General features: G+C 42.0%; 1 protein-coding gene across 1 annotated transcript; it reads left to right on the top strand.

The window, feature by feature from the left end:
* Positions 1-3,574: 3,574 nt before the first annotated feature.
* LOC306705815 (vasoactive intestinal polypeptide receptor-like) lies at positions 3,575-19,183 on the top strand (the record flags this gene model as incomplete). Its single annotated transcript, XM_079172673.1, has 13 exons — positions 3,575-3,634; positions 5,211-5,304; positions 6,401-6,514; positions 11,343-11,452; positions 11,562-11,659; positions 12,862-12,991; positions 14,726-14,879; positions 15,841-15,901; positions 16,834-16,900; positions 16,995-17,086; positions 17,192-17,321; positions 17,927-17,968; positions 18,113-19,183. 13 exons carry the CDS (start codon positions 3,575-3,577, stop codon positions 18,302-18,304), a joined length of 1,344 nt encoding a protein of 447 aa, XP_079028799.1. The 3' UTR covers positions 18,305-19,183.
* Positions 19,184-19,416: the final 233 nt, after the last annotated feature.

The raw sequence follows: 19,416 nt of genomic DNA, 5'->3' as shown, positions 1-19,416 counted from the left end.
ATGTTTGTTTTTTTCTATTTCCCTCCTGTTAATCATCTCATGACCTCTCAGATATACCTTATACAACACCCCTGACAGGTCCAGATCACCTAAGCAAACTGAACACTGAAGCAGCTAATCTCCCGATTATGTCTTTACTGAAAGTTGCCAGCGTTGACGAAAGTTATACACCGATGCATCATAAAGTAAAGAGTCAGACTTTGCCAGCTTCCCTTTTCTCCGCCTCTCTCTGTGTACTGAACAGCCATTCGCTTGGCAAACAGTGCTTGACTGTAAATACACACCTGTTTTACATGCACGGTCGTATTTTCTCCCTTCGTTTGAATGCCTTTCTCCAACTGTTGTTCCCAGCTCCCTTTTTTCCCCCCAGGCTGTGTAAATAGTTGCCTATATTGACAATATAATCTGCACTGCGGGAAATTCTGTAGATTTGATCTTTGTTGGTGCACAAATAGCAGTGACTCTTCAGGGGCATCTCTCACACTTACCGTTTAATTCAACCTGATGCCTGGAGAAGAGATGAGAGAAGACACACTGCTGAAGAATGCCTCCATAACTCAATGCTCATCCTGATTCATTCTTCTTCAACATGTCCTTGACTGCTCACTGAAAGCAAAATGGCATTCAATTCAGAATAATGACGTTGTTGGAACACCTTTCGCTGAAACATGTTCAGCCTTGGTGCAGCCCCCAGCGTCTGCAAACCTGTATGGAACAAACCCCTCTGATGACACACACAACACGCACAGTCTGGCTTCACCAGTGGGTTGATGCGGAACAGAGCAGAACATCAGGAGGAAAAGAAAAGTCTGGCATAATCTCTTTGTCGAATGAATGGTCTTTGGCTAATGAATGGTTCATAGTCTTATTTCATCAGCGAAACAAAATGTCCGTGAATCCTCCTTTCAGACTTTCATAGCTCTAGATTCTCTAATATTTGTTTTAAAAACTGGCACACACCCTTCCTCTCGTAGATGATTGAGAAAAGACGCACATGCTTCACAGCAGCCAGCCTGGATGTTCCTGTGTATTTCTTTCTCTGCACTTCCCTACTTGTATAACATTATTTCAAGGCAATGGTGAACGAGTGACATAGGATCTGTAGTTATCCAGTAATAATGGATGACTAACACAAATGCACATAGCACACAAAAAGCCCTTGACATAAGGAGACTGTGTGTACTTGAAAATGGAAAAACACACACAGACACAGAAAACCTTGTACTTATATCTTTGTGAGGACACTGATTCCCCATTAACCAAAATGTAACCATCACAACTAAATGCCCGACCCTTACTCGAACTCTAACCTAAACCTAATTCTAACCTAACCAAGTGTGAACTCATCCATTTCAAGTTGTATGCTTGCTTTATGGCATCAAACACGAAGATGTTGCTGATTGTGCAAAGCTCCTATTTTGAGCAGAGAAAGAAGACAAATAGAGAAATATCACCGGTATGAGAGAGTGGCAAACATTGGTGGTGTGAAATGTTTGCTGTAACGACACCTATGAGAAACATTTGGGTAATTATTGTGAGTTATTGTATGTCTGACATCACCAACAAATGAACTCATTCTGGACTATTGTGCAATGTCAAAAAATGCTCCGTCTTAGAAGTAAGTGTGCTTATACAGATCAGGCCTCGGAGAGCAACAGACGGATAAACACAAGAAACTGGAAAAGAGCGTTTTCTCCTGAAATTCCACAAGCGGCATCCAAGAAGCACTCAAAAAGCTCAAACATGAACTTTTATCCCAGATGAGGGTTATTCTGACATCCATCAAAGCTTTCATAAGCCTCGCTGAGTCACCCGCCGATAGTAAAAGCAGACCAGTGAAACGTAAGATACATGCTGCCACTGGAGGAGTCCATTTGGGAAACAAGGACCGGTTCCGTGCATTGTTGTCAGAAACATGTATTCCTCATGGTTGGAAATAAATGACTCAGCCCTCATCTCTTCATACATATGCACACTGACTGATGTTTTTCACCTTGCACAACTTCCAGAGGGAGCAGACATACCTTTTCATCGTTCCCACATACCGCTTTGGATGAATTATGAGCTTTACAACTCTCTGTTCTCCACGGCAATGCTGCACCCACTTCTCAAACATATGTGCACCATACATCATCCTCGGTGCATATACAGCAGCATTATCTTATCTGAGAGCAGTGTTTCAACTATGACCAGCTCCATGTACGAGAGCCAAGTAAGAGAATCAGATGTTTATTGCATGTCACTACAGTATATGGTCTCCTATATGGTCTGAACCACTGATAAAAAAAGACATCTCAATGGCGTCTTTCTCGTAGTTTGTCGGACTGTCAATGTTAATTCACGGTGAAGTGCAGCTGATGACCTCATCTGTAGATGCAGTCGTGTTTGTGTTGCGTCAACTTCATGGCAGTTTTAGGGGATGGAGTCTGAAAAATCGGAATCTAATATTCCTCTGCTTCCCTTTTTCATACAGATGGGTGACACAAGAAAAAAACAAGATGAATTGTCTTAGGAAGTTGTTGATTCATTCATTTTCATCCTCATCATACCCTTTATGCTCCTCTACACATTTATTCACATTTTTCCTTTTAATTTATTTTTTTTCAATTTGTCACTTGCCTGTCTGTAAGTCCTCAAAGAATCATATGAACTCAATAATTGCTTTTGTATTAATCTATAGCCCCAGTGGATAAAGTACTCAGATGCGTTACTTAAGTACCAATAAAACAGTGTAGAAGTACTCCATTCCGTGAATATGGCGAGAGGACACAAATCTGCAAACAAATTTGAGTTTGTGTTTTTATTTAAATAATTTTTCCTTCTGTTTAGGCCTCAAGCGTTTTTTTTTTTTTTAATCAAACTGTTAGAAACTAGAGGGGTAAAAGACAAACAACTCATGGGCATCAGAAACATAACTATAGGGCCCCACCAAACACGGCTGTTTTTGTAAGTCACAAGTCAAAAAGCGTGGAAACCACTGGTTTAATCTATATCTAAACTGTGTTTTATAACTTTTAAATTCCTATACACTGTACATTGACTAAATAGCTGTTCAATAAGTAACGGCATCAAACATACAATATTTGCCCCTGAATTGTGTAAAGTAGTATCAAACTGAAATACTTATGTCAAATACAAGTACCTCATATTGTCCTTGAGTTGGCTGCTGTGCAGCACTTGATTAAATAGTTACTTTCCACCACTGTGTGTGACATTACATGATAACACGGTGGCTTATCACACACGAACTATAGAAAATGAAGCAGAGGTTCAGTCACGTCTTGACATGAATTTATTATTATTTCTGTTTACACCTGATCATCTACTGACGTTCACAGAGGATCTTTCATTGGTTACTCGATGGTTGTTCAAGCTAAAGCCCGAGAGGGAGGAGGAGGAGGAGGAAGAGGAAGAGGAGGATGTCAGGAGCGGTGCGATTCACTCCACTCAGATCGCTGGAACAGATCTCAGCAAAGAGACCCGAACCAACCTGCGGAGGAATATCACTCTTTTACATATTTTTGTTTCTACTATCTACAATCTTTTTTTGTAAGCACCAACTTCTCTGAAGGACATGTTGGTGGCGGTTTCAAACAGCGTGCTCATCCTTCTCTCCTGCATGTTGCTGCAACCCGTGAGTCTTTTTACAACACTTCTGACTCTTCTCATGACCAGAACTTTGGCTCGTTTTCAATGTGCGTCCGTTGTTCGCCTGTTTTGAGGTGGACGTAAGGTCTACAACGTAGATGTGTCAAGAAGAGTGTTAATTGCCTTCAAGCTCGTTGACGCGCACTCTGGCGCGCGCCGAAACCAGTTTTGGATGCGGGCACCAATGTGCCCCAGTGAGAAGCTTGAGGCGTTCGCCGTTCAACATGTGTGGAGGGACGCTGATTAGAGGAGGAGTTATTAATGGTGTACCAAGGAATCGTTTGGCTTTAGTTTATTTTCATCATCATTGCTTTTGATATGTCGGAACAAATAATATTACAACTTGATTTTAAACTCATTTAAAAAGAAAATGAAAAAAAGAAAGAATCAAGAATGACTTTCTCTCCCATCATCCCAGCACCGGTCTCCTCCTCCTCACTCCAGGCAGGTTCACCCTCTGCTTTTGTGTGTCAACACCCTCAGGCAAAAAAACTGCAGCATCTAAAATGACATTTGGCACCAAAGCAAAGCGGTAGGCCAGGCTGTGATTGTTTTTTCAGTGACGTTCATGTGTTTTTATGTCCCGGCTGATCTCTTTACACCACTAAGGTTAACCAAGAGAAGTCACAAGGTCTCCCAACAGCAATGACCTCCTGTGTCTGCCTCTGTACTCTCTGGCCTCCATAGCGTCCTCATCCGCAACCGTCTCCTGCAGAGGAGAATGTATGATTCATGCTGGAACTCAGTTGGAGGTCAGAGCCCGTAGAAGAGCGAGCTGGGCTTTTGAAATCTGCATTTGCGCACACTCGCAGGCTGCTTCAGTGCTTCTGTGTTACAAAAACGAAGCAAAGGAGGAGATGGGTTGTTGTTGCTGGTGGTGGAGAGTAGAAATGATGATCATGATCACGAGGATGGAGGGCAGGAAGTTTTCTCCTGATACTCCAACGTGCACTGCTTAAGGCAGCGCTGATCCATCACTGACAGCATATTCTCCAATCCTAGTCCAGAGGTGCCCCCTGGGTGAAGTTGTGCAGGACATGCGCAGTAGCCTACGGAGTGAGATAAATCATAACTTAAAGGGGGAGTCATGTTGTATGGGGGGGAGAGTATGGAGTCATATAGCTAACAATAGCCACATAGTGCCAGCCTGATTAATGCCAACAAAGAGGAGACTCATCCACCTAAGTGCCAGCAATAAATCTTATGGTCCTGCAGATGGTCCGCACATTCTCTGGCGGTGAAACCTTATGGATTCATCTTCAACGTTGAACCCGGCTGTGTAGATTCACTCCGCGTCTTCCAAAACGCCCTCACATGCAAATATGAGGGATGCGATGACTGAATCACAGTCAGAAGATTGATTTTTGTGTCCGCCGTGTGCGTCTGGTGGAGAGATTAATGGTGGCCCGGCGGAGACGGCTGACATGTGAAGCGCTGTCCAGAGAGCACATGCAGCACAGCTCATAACCGTCACTAATAGACAAATGATCTGAGGCTGATGCTTTCAAATGTCGCTGTGCGGAGGTGTATAGATGAACACGTGTGAAATGTTCCTTTTGCAGGTGTTTTCAGTGCACAGTCAGATGTGTGACATGGTGAAGGAGATAGAGAAGGAGAGGAACCTGTGTGAGGCTCAGATTGAGAACAAAACAACAGGTATGTGTGTGCGTGTGTGTGTGTGCGTGTGTTCTACATGCCTCCTGGCTGCAACTATGTTTTATCAAAATTTGCCTAATCCACAATTACAACAAAACCTCCCTTCTGGCCTTCCATCACACTTTGCATGGCTGAACACTGCTTTCCATCTAATGCCAGCCTGCTGTTGTGTGTGGCTCGGTTCAATTTTAAAGTCAACTTTGTAATTGATCACATTTGACCGGACTTGTTTTTATATTAAATGCTATTGCCAACAGAACAGCAGGGAGTGTGCAACAATGAAACTAACTTAGCTGATTTGTTGTTTCAATTTATTGTTGCCGAAGCTGGAATTACATGTTGCTAAGTGGCGTGTTGCATCCTTAAAGCACGCAGCACATAATTAGGTTCCACGGAGAGATAATCGTGCTTTATGGAGCCTCTATTGCCTTGGTGTTTAACTGAAACCTCAAACTGCATGTATCAAGAGAGTCTGGTTACTTTCACATATTGAAAAAGTAATTAAACACTCATTATCTTTTTTGAATTTAGACATCATTTTGCTCCCTAAACATTCAATAAATGCTGTCAAATCCTCCGGGTGATGATGCAAATATCCGCCGGTAAACTGATATCTCATAGTGATGAGATGTTGAGCAGGTGTGGATGTAAAAGTGCCGCCTGCATCCGGAGACCGAACACTCGGTGGACAGTCGCGGTGGTCTGTTGAATTCAAATAACAGTGTGTAACGCAGGACGGGGAGCTGTTTTATTAGTCATGGTGGCGGCGTGTTAACTCAGGTCATCCGCTGTTATTGACCCGGGGCTGTAACCACAGCTGACTCGAGCTCATGAACACATTTTGGCTGCCATGGGAACTCCAGTGCTACACCTTCACGAGGGTGGCAGGTTGCTGTTTGTCACTGGAATGGAGTCATGTCACAACCGCTTCAGACATACAGTATAAGGTTCAATAAACAGCTGGTCTATGTTATTATCTTGGTGCATGTGGCATTTCCATGTTTGACCATTTAGAACACGCCCTTTTTGGGGTCTCTCTCTCTCTCTCTCTCTCTCTCTGTCTCTCTCTCTCTCTCTCTCTCTCTCTCTCGGTCAGGTTGCAGCGGAACTTGGGACAAGATCACCTGCTGGCCCAGTGCTGATGTTGGAGAGGTGGTCACCATCCCTTGCCCAAAATATCTCTTCTACTTCTCCGGGGACGTTTCCACAAGTAAGAATACGGTTTATAGGGTATGAATGTGTCTGTGTGTGTGTGTGTGTGTGTGTGTGTGTGTGTGTGTGTGTGTGTGTGTGTGTGTGTGTGTGTGTGTGTGTGTGTGGCAAGGCCAGTGACTATATAGATGTATTTGTTTGTGGGATGGTCAGCTATCTCACAAAGTTTTGGGGTCAGTTGGCAGAAGCTAGACAGTGTCATCATGAGCCGGCGAGGCAGTACTTGGCCATAGTGCAAGGAAAACAAACTGATGAACGTGAGTGGACAGTGACACTTGTTACCCAGTGTTAGGAGAAGAATAAAACACAAATAAATAAGAAAGATTAATGTGTTGTTAAACAAATAAGCCAATGAGCAGACTCTGGCTAATGCTCAATAACTACCATTATTCTTTTAAGCAGCTAAGCAAGATTTGTTGAAGCTGTTCCAATCAATATTCTTGTATTGAGAAAGGATCAAATCAATATGTGTAACGTGTAAAGGGGTCGCTCAGACCCACAGAGAATTATTGCCTAATTCGGCAGTTCTTGTTCGGTTCTGAGGAACGTTTTATCGTCTTTTAGCTCATTGTTTTGGTTTTATGGACCTCGACTCTACTGTTTTGGTTTATTCTGACGCTCTTATCAGGTCGTTTCCAGGAGCAGGCAGCTGTTTTCAGGAAAAAAAGCTGCGATAGAGCCATATATATCCTTGAGTCTAATTTTAACTTTAAACTGTAAACTGTCTATTGAATGTAAATCATGCCTGTTCATGGAGGAAGTAGAAAGGCCATCACACTCCACGTCTGAGACCAGAAATAGGAATTACAAAGTGCACAGAGCAGCATCATAGTGGCTCATACTCATGTTTTATCCATCTCTCCTGACACCCCAACTCATATATCACAAAGAACACGCTGAGTACAAACAACTTCCCAGCTAACGCATCAAAGACACATTCTGTTTATTTGTCCTCCTTTGATCCATGAGAAGCCTCACGGGGAAGTAGTTGTGGTAGTAATAAGAGGAACCACTCTCTTGAGGATTTATCGGCTGAACTGCAGTGTGTTTGTACGGTTTCTCTTATATCTCCATTAATTACCACCCCGAGTCTCCTCCGTGTAATTACGCTGTAACAGTTGATGGAGTTGTTTCTTTGTATAGAGGCATCAATTTCAACTTTAGTGCCTTGAGAAATGTTAATTTATCGAAGCATCTTTTAATTAGCTTGAAAACACTGGTGTGGATATAGTTTTTTAAAGGGTTGTACCTGAATAACTGCCAAGTTTGCATAATTCTGCGGCTTTGTCGCAGAATTATGCAAACTTGGCAGTTATTCAGGTCTACGGAGCCTTTTAGCTGTTTTAGCCCCTTCTAGCATATTGCTTCGGTTTTCCCGCTCACATACTCTCATCTTGTTTCAAGACGCAGCTGACAGCTTTTTCCAACAGAAAAGCAGTGATAAACCAAGTGTATGCTACCTGCCCAGCACCAAACAACAAACAGACAACGTTAACCAGCTACTGTAGCATGGTAGCATTTAGCACTTAGCATTTAGCAACATTGAGCAGCTAAGAGCCAGGTATTTTCTTTTGTCAATGGTTGAAGGAGACCAAAACACAGCTAAATGGAGAGCGGATTTTGGACTCACTTTCACCAGGTGGCAAGAAACATGACTCCAATCGAATGCTAATGTTGATTCGTGTAAGCCAAATGCATATATTGCTAACATGTTCACTTACAGGCCTGCAACTTTATAACTTGCCATCACCTCTTCTACGTCGCATTTAACGATGTCTGCTGATGAAAACTCTCATAGGTCTGTCAGATTGTACCTGTCTTTGGTTGTGTGTGTGATACCTGACAGGTCGAACAACTTCACAAGCTCAACCCATAGATGTTCCGTCACCCGTGCCGTGCTTTGAACAAGTGTAACGTTACAGATTTCAGCTGCAAGTGATTGCAGTGCTTTTACACACCGGAGTGCCTCTGCGCACATGGAGAGGGTGTTCCTTCCCCTGTAACCCAGACAGTATTTCCCCCGTCATATTCAGGGCATGAGAGGGACTCAAACCGAGGATTTATCATGAGCATGTGAAGGCTCGCTGCGTAGGAGAGGGGATTTCTTGGAAGCTGTGATGTGACCCAGATGGGAGATAGTGTGACCCCAGAGAGGAGAGCCCTCCAGGGAAAAGAGTGAGGAATCACCAGAATTGTGGGGTTGAAGCCAGAAGAGGTATATTTTACCGACATGTCAAAGGTTCACAGAATCAACACGCCTCCACTGTGCAAGGACTAGGGGCCAAGGGGCCTTCAAAGAAATAGATGGGATTGTAAGCGGCGCCGCACTGATGTGCATGGCATCAATTATGCAGTAAATCGACAAATCAGTGCAGGTCTCATGATGAATCCTGCTATGCTCTCAGGTCATGTAAGGAAGACTTAATGAAGGGATGATGATGAACAGTCTGGGATTCTGTGCATTGTAAATTACTGTCGGGTCAGAAATATAAGCATGGCAGGAACTAAGAAAAACAACCTTGTTTGTGTAGCTTGACTGCTGTGCATTTTACAATTTATTCATTTTATTTTGAAAAGGTTTCAGAATCCTGAGACGTTAGAGAAACATGATGTATACTTTTCAAGAAGTTGTTCTTTTTGTGACTGTGGTACAGTGTAAAAAAAAAAGTGCCTATTATGTAAAAAAAAGTATTCCCTGTCAGTCAATTGCGTAAGACGCAGGTTATTGACACATCCCAAGTTATTCATTTTATAAGCCTCACACACACAAAAAACAAGCATTACGAAACGTGGCGCCACAGAGATTCAGGTCATAAATTTAGTTGAGATAGAGTTTGCCATTCACATGAACTCTTTACTAAGTAGGCCTGGGTCTTACACACACACACACACACACACACACACACACACAGTCATTCATCTCTTTCAGTAACATGGACGACTCACCCTTTATACAAGCACAGAGTGACAGGTGATGGTTTCACCTACATGCCATAATATTCAGCTGAGCTGAAGCTAATCTTTGCATGCTAATATGAATCTTCATCCAAGATATAATTAGGAAAGATAAAGCATTTGACTTATAACATTGACAGAAAAGCCAGGATAATTTATTTTTTTTTAAACTCGAAGATAAAAATAATGATGATTAGGGTGATTAGCTCGTTTTAGCTCTCCTCGTTGTCGTGCATGACACTGAAAATCCTTGCAGTCATGTTTTGGGGGGATGATGAAAGCATTCTTCTGGCAATCCCTTGAACATGCCAAATCCAGTGGTGGCATGGGCTGAAACAGCAGGGGCTTATCTTCCCCTTTGTGTCTTGTCATGTTGTTTGAGGAAGCTAAGCCGCCATCTTCTCTGCAATACGCTCAGGTATTTGTGAGCTGACCATATTTTAATGCCAAAACATTCTAAGACTTTGGATTGTTGATCATTTCCCAACTAGGTCTTGATTTGATAGTGGCCGTGGAGCGATACGATTGGGAAATGTGAGGAATGTCCTACATTTAGATTTCTACAGCAGCATTCAGTGCAAGGATTAATTTTTTTCGCCAACACACGCAGCTCCCTCTTCTTTATTGACAGGAAAGGATCTGAGGAAATGCTGCTAAAAAATATGACACAATAAGACACTGAGATGCCAAACTGGGCTTCTTACAGCTGGTTAGATTAGATATGCCTCATGTAGTGAGAAGGGTTTTCAATCTAAATAATAATTAGTGTTCCATCTGAACATTGATGCATTTCTTCCTCTTATTAAGGAACAATTCTTTGAAAAGTCAAACTTCTCTACAGCTTTTTATTTTGCCCAACATATGCACATTTTGCACTTTTAAAGGAGGTTCTATGATCCAATGGCAAACTGCTTTTCTCTCTGCTGAGCTCAACTATGCTCCACTCTAATGAACTCTACAGGACTCTACTCTACTGAGGCCTATACTGAGCTGTAGTCTTCTGTACTCTACATTGTTTTACAGAGCTTTACTCATTTCTACTGAACTCTACTGTATTGTAGTGTACTACCTTATTGTACTGTGGTGAGCTCTAGTCTACCGAACTGTAATGTACTCTAGTGAGCTCTCCTCTACTGTACTGTACTGTGATGGGCTCTAGTTTACTACACTGTACTGTACTCTAGTGAGCTCTAGTTTACTACACTGTACTGTACTCTAGTGAGCTCTAGTTTACTATAGTGTACTGTGCTTTAGTTTAGCTCTAGTGTACTGTGCTGTACTCGAGTAAATCATAGTCTACTGTTCTGTACCATACTGTACTCTAGTGAGCTCTAGTCTACTGTACTGTGCTGTACTGTCTACTTTAATTTCCTCTCAGATGAAAGTGCCCTCTCTTCTCTTTATTTTTATTTATTTTTTTATGGTCACTCTAACGCACTTGGACCTTTCACTTCTGCCCTTATGGGCAGGCCAGAGCAGAAATATTTCTCTGCTGGCCTCCTTCTGTGTGTGCAGCCTGAGAGTAATTAAGCAACAGATGGAGGCCAATACACATGGGAACCGTCCCAGCATGTCTTAGCCGGTGGGACGACGGATCCCCTTCAGTCAGTCCTTCCATTTCCTTTTAGTATTTGGGAGTATTCCAGCGAGACACATACATCTCAGTGTGACATAATTAAGTGAGAGTAAATGTAGAAGGTTTGCCTTGTGACTCATACTGTTCCCCTCCCCAACACACACACAATATTTATAATTGTGATTCAATAAAAAATTCTTATTGAAACACATTGAATCTGTCGGAGCAATAAGTTGTATTCTTGCAAGAGTAATGTTGAGTATTTATTCTGTCCCTCTGTCCCTCTGCTCATTAGGTAACCTGTCAAAGACCTGCACTGCGGGTGGCTGGACCCCAATCAGCATAGACTCATACATAATGGACTGTGGATACAATCCCAACAACACCATGGATGATAATACGTCGGTATGGCAACCAGAGTTCACAAATCTTCTGGCCCCATGTGCTGGTGCTGAGAAATCATATTAGATGTCAAAGTCAGTCCAGATGAGCTTTACTGAATGTCTTTTTGCAGGGAGAGTTCTTCGACGCTATCAAAGTGGGTTACACCATTGGTCACAGCGTGTCCCTCATTTGTCTGACGATCGCCATCATCATACTGTGTCTCTTTCGGTAAGGAGATGAATCAAAATGCTACTTAATGTCCCTGAGTAAAGACAATCAAACACCTTTTTCCTATCATTTAGAGTGGTAAAACCCTCAACTTCCTGCATTTTATAGAGGTTTTACAGTGTTTTTCACACCGTAATGTGACTCTGCCAGATTTTGTGAGACACGACGTCCACATTTGACATTATCTGCTGTTGCAACAGTTCTCAAACAAAGCGAGCAGCCATAAAGTCAAACCACTTAGACAGGCTGCTGTTGCTCACAGCTCCCTTTTGACCTTCAGTCCTGGGGTTGCAGAGAGAAAAAGTGTGCACAAATGCTGGCATGACACTGTACTAACCAATAATAAGTTCAAGTGCGGGGCCTCTATTAAACAACCCCGTCTGTTCAGTTGGGTGTGTTTTTGCATTTGGAGTGTTTGTGTGTTACGGGCTAAACAACATGGGATGTGTTTACACCTCGGGGTTATAAAATGCCAATGGTTCGGACTTTCCAGCAGTGACACAGGATGTGAACAGCGTATGCTGTTTATGTTCAGCTGCGGACGCCGTTTGCAGGCAGCTGGTTGATGCTGTGTGTCATCGCACCCGTCCTGCCGGGACGACTTCCCTGATGGGTTTATGCTATTCACCCCTAATGATAAACTCACCGGGAAGGCATTTGTTTGAGAACACCCAGGAGAGAGGATTTACATTAGTGACATTTTCTCTGCAAAAACAAACCCTGATTTGTTCTTGTTTAAACTCTTTGCTGAATGTCAATGATTTCTTTTACACTTGTTTCTGCAAGATAAATATATATTTCACTGGAAAACTACCTCCTACATCCGATATGAAACATTCAGATAGCGTTTCTTAACAATTACATGTAGCTTGACATTGAAATAACAGCACAGAACAGTAGGAGCATGTTCATGAAGTGCTTATAATGACTACTCTCCTCAGCTTAAAATACACATTCTTTCTGTGAACGTTTGCCCCCGTAAATTAAGTCTGTGAATTATCTGGTGGATATTTCCTCGACATTTATTCCGATTACATGCTTTGGTGCCATAAACACACACTTTATCAGATATTTTTCGGGATTGGTCATTTAAACAGCTCTTTTGAGATCTTTAATCAAAAGGAATTCATTTAGAGATTTGTGCGTGTTGCTTTCCCTTCTTGATCTAAATCATCTAACCGCTGATTTGTCCTATTTTGCAGGAAGCTGCACTGCACAAGAAACTACATCCACATGCATCTGTTTGTGTCTTTCATACTGAAAGCTGTTGCTGTTTTCATCAAGGACTTGGTTCTGTATGGAGTCGGGGAGTCAGACAATTGCCAGTCACCTGTGAGTAGGCTGTGTACTCTCTGTGCTCCTGAACGCCCCCATCTCTGTCGCCAACACGCCAATTTATTTTATTAGCGAAGCCGCAAATTTTATTGATTTTCTTCCCGACATCATCAAAAGTCCTGCATCACAGATCAAGTTAACTTGTCCATCTGATGTACGAGCGGCCGGCTGTTAGTTTCTGTCCTTTAAGCTAAAGCAAACTGCCTCTATTTAATTATTCACTCAGACTTTAATGACTTTAATGCTCTGTCTCTGAGTTTACACAATGTGTGGGTACTCAAGTGCTTGTGGGTGTAGCAGTGTTTGCCAAGTCCCTTCCACTCCTGAGACGACGTTTCCTAATTCAGCTGTCCAGCAGGATCCTGTGAGAGTTCCTGTTTGCTGAACATTAAGCCTGAACTAAAGAGAGCTTTGTCAATAAGTCACATTTGGAGTTCTGATATCTAGTTTTACTCACTTCATCTCAACAGCATGACCATGGCAACAATATCAAAAAGCCATAAGAGCTGAGTTGAGATAAGGTGTGAGATAAGCCACTGGATCAGGTACAGATTCATATAATAAGGCTATGTTGTTTGTATTTGATTGATCAAGACACTGACGTCAGTGGTGTTTTCTCAGGTCCAGCTCCAGCCGCCGCTTTATTACCAGAGAGGATTAGACCAGCCGACTGTAAATCACCGGTTTACTATCTCTAAGTGCTGATTGTTAATGGCTGACTTTAGTTATTTCCCCCTGAGGGTACACAGATTGTCCTGGTCCAAACACAGCTGCTGTTCCTCTCAACTGTTCCTAAACTAAAAAAACAAACCCAAAAAACGTTTGTAGTAAGCAATACATTAAAACAATTTTACCCATCGAGATCAGGTTACTTGTCATGAAGAACACTACTTCTATTGTATAAAAAGCCAAAGTGAAAGTACAAAAAAAAAGCATTCCAAATTAGATTGACATTTGTGAGAACACAAATTCCTAATCAAATTCCTCGTGTTGTAGACATGGATGGTATTTTATTTAAAGAATAGAATTTTCCGGTTTTATTAGCATTTAATGAACACCACTTCCTATAAGTCCTGGACACCTCGGTTCAACGTCTTTGGCAGAGAGTGCAGAACAATGTAGACATTTGAGACTACGACTAAAGAGTTGGAAAACCTACATTAGAAGAAAGCGTTGGTTGATGTCAAGGAGATGGAAGGAACTTAAAGAGCGTGGCCTCACCGGTCGATGGGAATTTATGTTTTTTTTTTATGCCAACAGGTCGTTGCTTACTTTGTCTCAGTGTCAGTGACCCTTAAAAACCTGAAGCCTTAAGCTGTTCATTTACTGTTGTTGTGTCTATAATGCTTTAAACAGTCCCCCAAAACGGTATCTTCCAGTGGTAGCCTACTGTAAGGGGCTTTATATAGAATATTAACATGAATCTCAAATACACTTTAAGTGCAGATTTAATCAGTCCAGTAGCCATTAGCACATTTTGTCTAGTTATATTATGCTGATATTAATTCTGATAATGCTGCTTTTGAAGATTGACTTGCCAAGTCTAACCCAATTCTTTCTCTTAAGTGAGTCATCAATACTCATTTCAGAGTAATTTACTAAAAACGTTCTCTGTGCAGCCTCATCCACTGGCAGCTTAATTTGTCCTCACCGTTTGAAGTGTAATGGGTTTGCATTTATCTACATTCACTGGTAATGCAATAAGCCACTGACATCCTGGTTCTCCTGTAGGTGGGCTGCAAGGCAGTGGTGGTCTTCTTCCAGTATGGGGTCATGGCGAGTTACTTCTGGCTGCTGGTGGAGGGCCTCTATCTCCACACTCTGTTAGCCGTTTCCTTCTTCTCTGAGAGGAAGTACTTCTGGTGGTACATCCTGATTGGTTGGGGTACGTGCCAGCCGCTATACCACACGTTGATGAATACAGATAGCTCACGCAGGCTCTTTTGCAAGGAGATTTGATCCATCCGGTTGTCTGAAGTGGCAGAAGAAATCGTCAAACAACCATCAAGATACGTCCGTCAGGCGACCCGAATGTCTGTTTTGTCTTAACTGCAACAGCCACAACACACATGAGAATATGTATCTTCACGAGTGAGGTTTTATACATGCACAGGAAAACGCTGTGCCTTTTCCATCTGCATATGGATGAGTCTTGCTGCCAGTTTTAGATTAGCAGCAGCAGGCAGCTGCCAGTCTGCTCCACTGTTAGAATTCAGTCTAAGCGCCCTGCCATGCTTTTGTTGCTGTTGATAGGAACATAGCTCATTTAGCAAATCCATGCATGTATGGTAGACATAATATGTGAATAATTCCTCCCCGAACTAAGACATCAGTCAATTTAGACTTGAACTCTTGATATCGGGAATGGATAGCTAGATTTGGCCACAGGGATGCTCTTTTTGACAGCTCTTGTGAAAATACACTACAGTATTTTACAATTTCCTCTTTCAAATACTTACTTTAGTCCAAAAATGTGATGTCTTTTTTTCCCATCACAGCAATAAAGTAACTCTATAAATAGGCCTGACATGTTGTCTCTGCCAGCAGGAAAATGGAAACAAGCCTTTGACTTTCCTGCAGATACCCAGGATGAGCCAATATTGCCACAGAGCAAATATGAATCATAAGCTTACCCAAAATGCAATTTAACTTTAGCTATGAAATCATCCAAAAGATTAACAGTGTACACATGCTCAAGGTTCACCGTCATTTTCGGTGGTGTTGAGTCAGTGCGGTGTTTATATGAAAACAGTAGATATAGCCTAATTAATAGTTTCTCAGTGTGACTTATCATTTTAATGTTGAAAGAATTTACTTCAAATTCTGTTTATGTTTCTTGTTTGCAGGCGCTCCAACCATCTTTATCTCAGCGTGGGTGATTACAAAGGCTTATTTAAATGATCCTGGGTGAGTTAATCATTTGTCTTTATTCTAATCTTGTTTATTACTGTTACTTATCAGTACAACTGCTTTAAACAAGACACATTTGCCTATCAAAATAGCTGGTCTCAGTGCAGGTCTGTGCCAGTGAACTATTCATCTGCAACATGCAAAAGTATTTGGCCGAACATTGTCTCAGACAGAGAGCTGAGTGTTTCATGGCTACACTATCTTACAAAGCAAACATGTGCAGTAACTACATATTTGTTCAAAATGAAATGCGCTTTACCATATAATAATGGTATAAGTATGTGTAAGTAATGTGTAATTTCCTAAAAAAGAGAGAGAGAAAAGCATTAGCTAGTGAGCCACAGCTAGCCTTAGCTAACGTTAAATGTACCCACTTTCTCCTCCCTGTTTCCTGTAACTGAAAAATGCATTTTGATTATCTGACATGATGGTAATTCAACATGGCATCCCACATAAATGAGGCAGTCGCAAACTACGAAACCCCATCATGATGGAGAAAGTTACCAGGACTGCTAAAAGGTAACTAGCCTAGCTTAGCAGAGTTAGTTAGCACCACAGCCCCGGGGTCTACTGGATTTCATGTGATTCAGTGTGGTTAAGCTACTACTGAAATCATATATTTGAATATATTGAACTATAGGCTGTCGTTTATTATAGTCTAGTTCATTAGTTGAAATGAACAAGAGAGTTGAAAGAATATTTAGATACTGTGTGTCTGTACTGCTCTCCCCCTTTGTAGCACAGTTTAAGTCCCAGTAGAACGGAAATTAGAGCGTCTTTGATGTATCTTACAGTGAGCCGAATATTTGAGCGGTGAACGGCTACAAGACGGATTTATATCAAATCCTTCCGTGTTTGTTCTAACTTAATTTATTCTTTTATTTTGAGATAATTTGTTTGTATTTACTCTCTTATCTCTCTTATCACAGATGCTGGGAGATAATCGACGACAGCCCATGGTGGATCATCAAAACACCTATTTTGGTCACCATCCTCGTGAGTCACTCACAACGCCACTTCATGGGCAACATTTTCATATGCAGCTCCTCATAATGCAATTGCATCAATCAGTCTTTCACTCACTCGGCAGGTGAACTTTTTCCTCTTCATCTGTATAATCCGGATTTTGCGACAGAAGATGAATTGCCCCGACATCGGAAGAAAGGAATCCAATCAGTATTCGTAGGTTTTCAGAGCAGACAACATCAAACCATGGGTTACATGTAATTTCTTATCAGGCGACACTGAATGAATCATTTTTCTGACTTTCATTTTTCTACTTTTTAGGAGGCTGGCCAAATCCACTCTGTTGTTGATACCTCTCTTTGGCATAAACTACATCATTTTTGCCTTCATCCCTGACCACATCCACCCACAAGTGAGGATGGTGTTCGACCTCATTCTGGGCTCATTTCAGGTAAGGTCACGTCCCAGTATGCAAGGTGTTAGTTAGCAGTCTGTCAACTTTGCAAATGTCAGACAGAAGCGGCACTACTTTACGATGAATTGAGGGATTTACCGTGCCTAATCCGTCTTTAGAGGATCGCCATCTTGTGTTTTAGGTCAATATTTGTGCCACAAATATGGCACCAGATAGAAAAATGGATGTGATCCTTTGACTCCATAAAGTTACATGAAAACAGCTTGGTAACATGACGACGGTTTGTCTGAGTGTTTTGTTTAGCGGACATGTTTTATATGCTTGAATAACGATCGAGGCCACTGATTTACTGAGCATTAAATTGAATGTGAATGCTGAGAGCCAACTGCAACGATGGAAACCAAGCGATGGAAAGTATTCTTCATTTGTAACCGTTTTAGCTCAGAATGAAAACTCCTGGGAACATTTCCCAGGGATCTAAATGATGAACCTACTGCCTGAGCCTGAAGTTGAAGTCATAATCTTACCGTCATTATTCATACACAAGCATTTTGAGTGTTTCCCCAGCTGTGCTATTGCATTGGTATTTATTTTCATTTTTTTATTGGGCGATAAGTTTGATCTACTTCTCTCTTCTTCAGGGTTTTGTCGTTGCAGTTTTGTACTGCTTTCTGAACGGCGAGGTAAGTCAATAACATTTTTTTTTAAAAACATCTCTTTTAGATGTTTACTGTCCTTTTTATGTCACTAAATCTAATTTTCAGTCCCCCGTCCTCTCAACGCCCCCTCTTCATCCTGTTTGTCTCCCCTCTGGTCTCTCGTTTCAGGTGCAGGCGGAGATTAAGCGTAAGTGGCGCAGATGGATGCTGCAGAGGTTCCTGGGTGCTGACACCAAGTACCAGCAGCCCTCCATAGGCAGCAACGGCAACAACTTCAGCACCCAGATCAGCATGTTGACCAAATGCAGCCCCACGACACGCCGGGCGTCTGAGTGTCAGGAGCACCTTTCTGCCATCTGAAATCCATCTACGGTTAACTCCCCCCTCTGTTATCATTTGGGTACTGTACTGTACACACACTCGCTGTTTGGTTACTGGAGGTTAATGTGACATTTTAGTGCTGACGCTAATATTTGTTCGTTGTAACTTTATCCATAACCTTTAAAAAAAGACAAGTGACCAGTGTTTTTCCTAGCAACAGTGGAAAGGGCGTCTGAGACCAGCTCCAGAACACGACACCTCTAAATGGTTTGAATAATTTTCTTATAAGAACGTTTTCACAGACTGTTGTAATGTAGCTTTGATCAGGAAGTAACCGGAGGTTGACCACTCTGACTGGCAGGTATCTGTATATTTACATATGGGCTAGTCTCACCCTGTTATTTAGGCAAACAGACTAGACCGTTCTACAAGGTAAAGCTTTGTTGAGATCACATGATGAGTCAACCCTCCAACTGGCTAGCCGTAAGAAAATCCGTTCTCAGAATAACATTAACAAAGTTGATAACGAACACGCTACAGAATGCTGCGGGCACAAAGATCTTCATTCGCCACTATTGTGAATTAAAGGGAAATGGAGCTCTTGGCCAGCGTTTTCCATCTGATGTTAAGCAATAGCTGGACCGAGCCAGAGACGAGCTGTGTCCTATAAGAAGCAAGATGTTTATTAAAAGGGTGTGTTACACAAGAGGACTCCAAGCACTTAACCTAATGGTCCATGTTGCTGAGGGGACCAATGGTAACATCATTAATGACAATGTCAGGCTGACAGTAGTCGCAGAGGAGGACTCTGTAGCATGACCAACGTACTGGACGTCCCTATCCTGTCCATGACAGTTATACACGGGGCATACACTCTGCTGAATTACTGCTGGATAACATTCCAGAGGAGCCTCTAAAACTCCCGCTTGTGAAATATATCTCAGATTACAAAGGCTTTTAGTTTTATCTGAGTGCACAGTCGCTGAGCAGACGTTCCTTTTTACTGCTTCTGCCACTAATGGACCAGATGTGTTCCGTTGTTAGTCCACATTACACAACATTGTGAATAAATATGTGGCAGCACTGCGTAACTTCCATTAACTGGATTGCATGGACAATTCATTTCACTGTAGTGATTGTTAGCTTTCTGT

This window comes from Pholis gunnellus, assembly GCF_910591455.1.
Source record: "Pholis gunnellus genome assembly, chromosome: 14".
NCBI classification, from domain to species: domain Eukaryota; kingdom Metazoa; phylum Chordata; class Actinopteri; order Perciformes; family Pholidae; genus Pholis; species Pholis gunnellus.
Note: the sequence above shows the minus strand (reverse complement) of the source record. Positions and strands in the feature narration are given on the sequence as shown.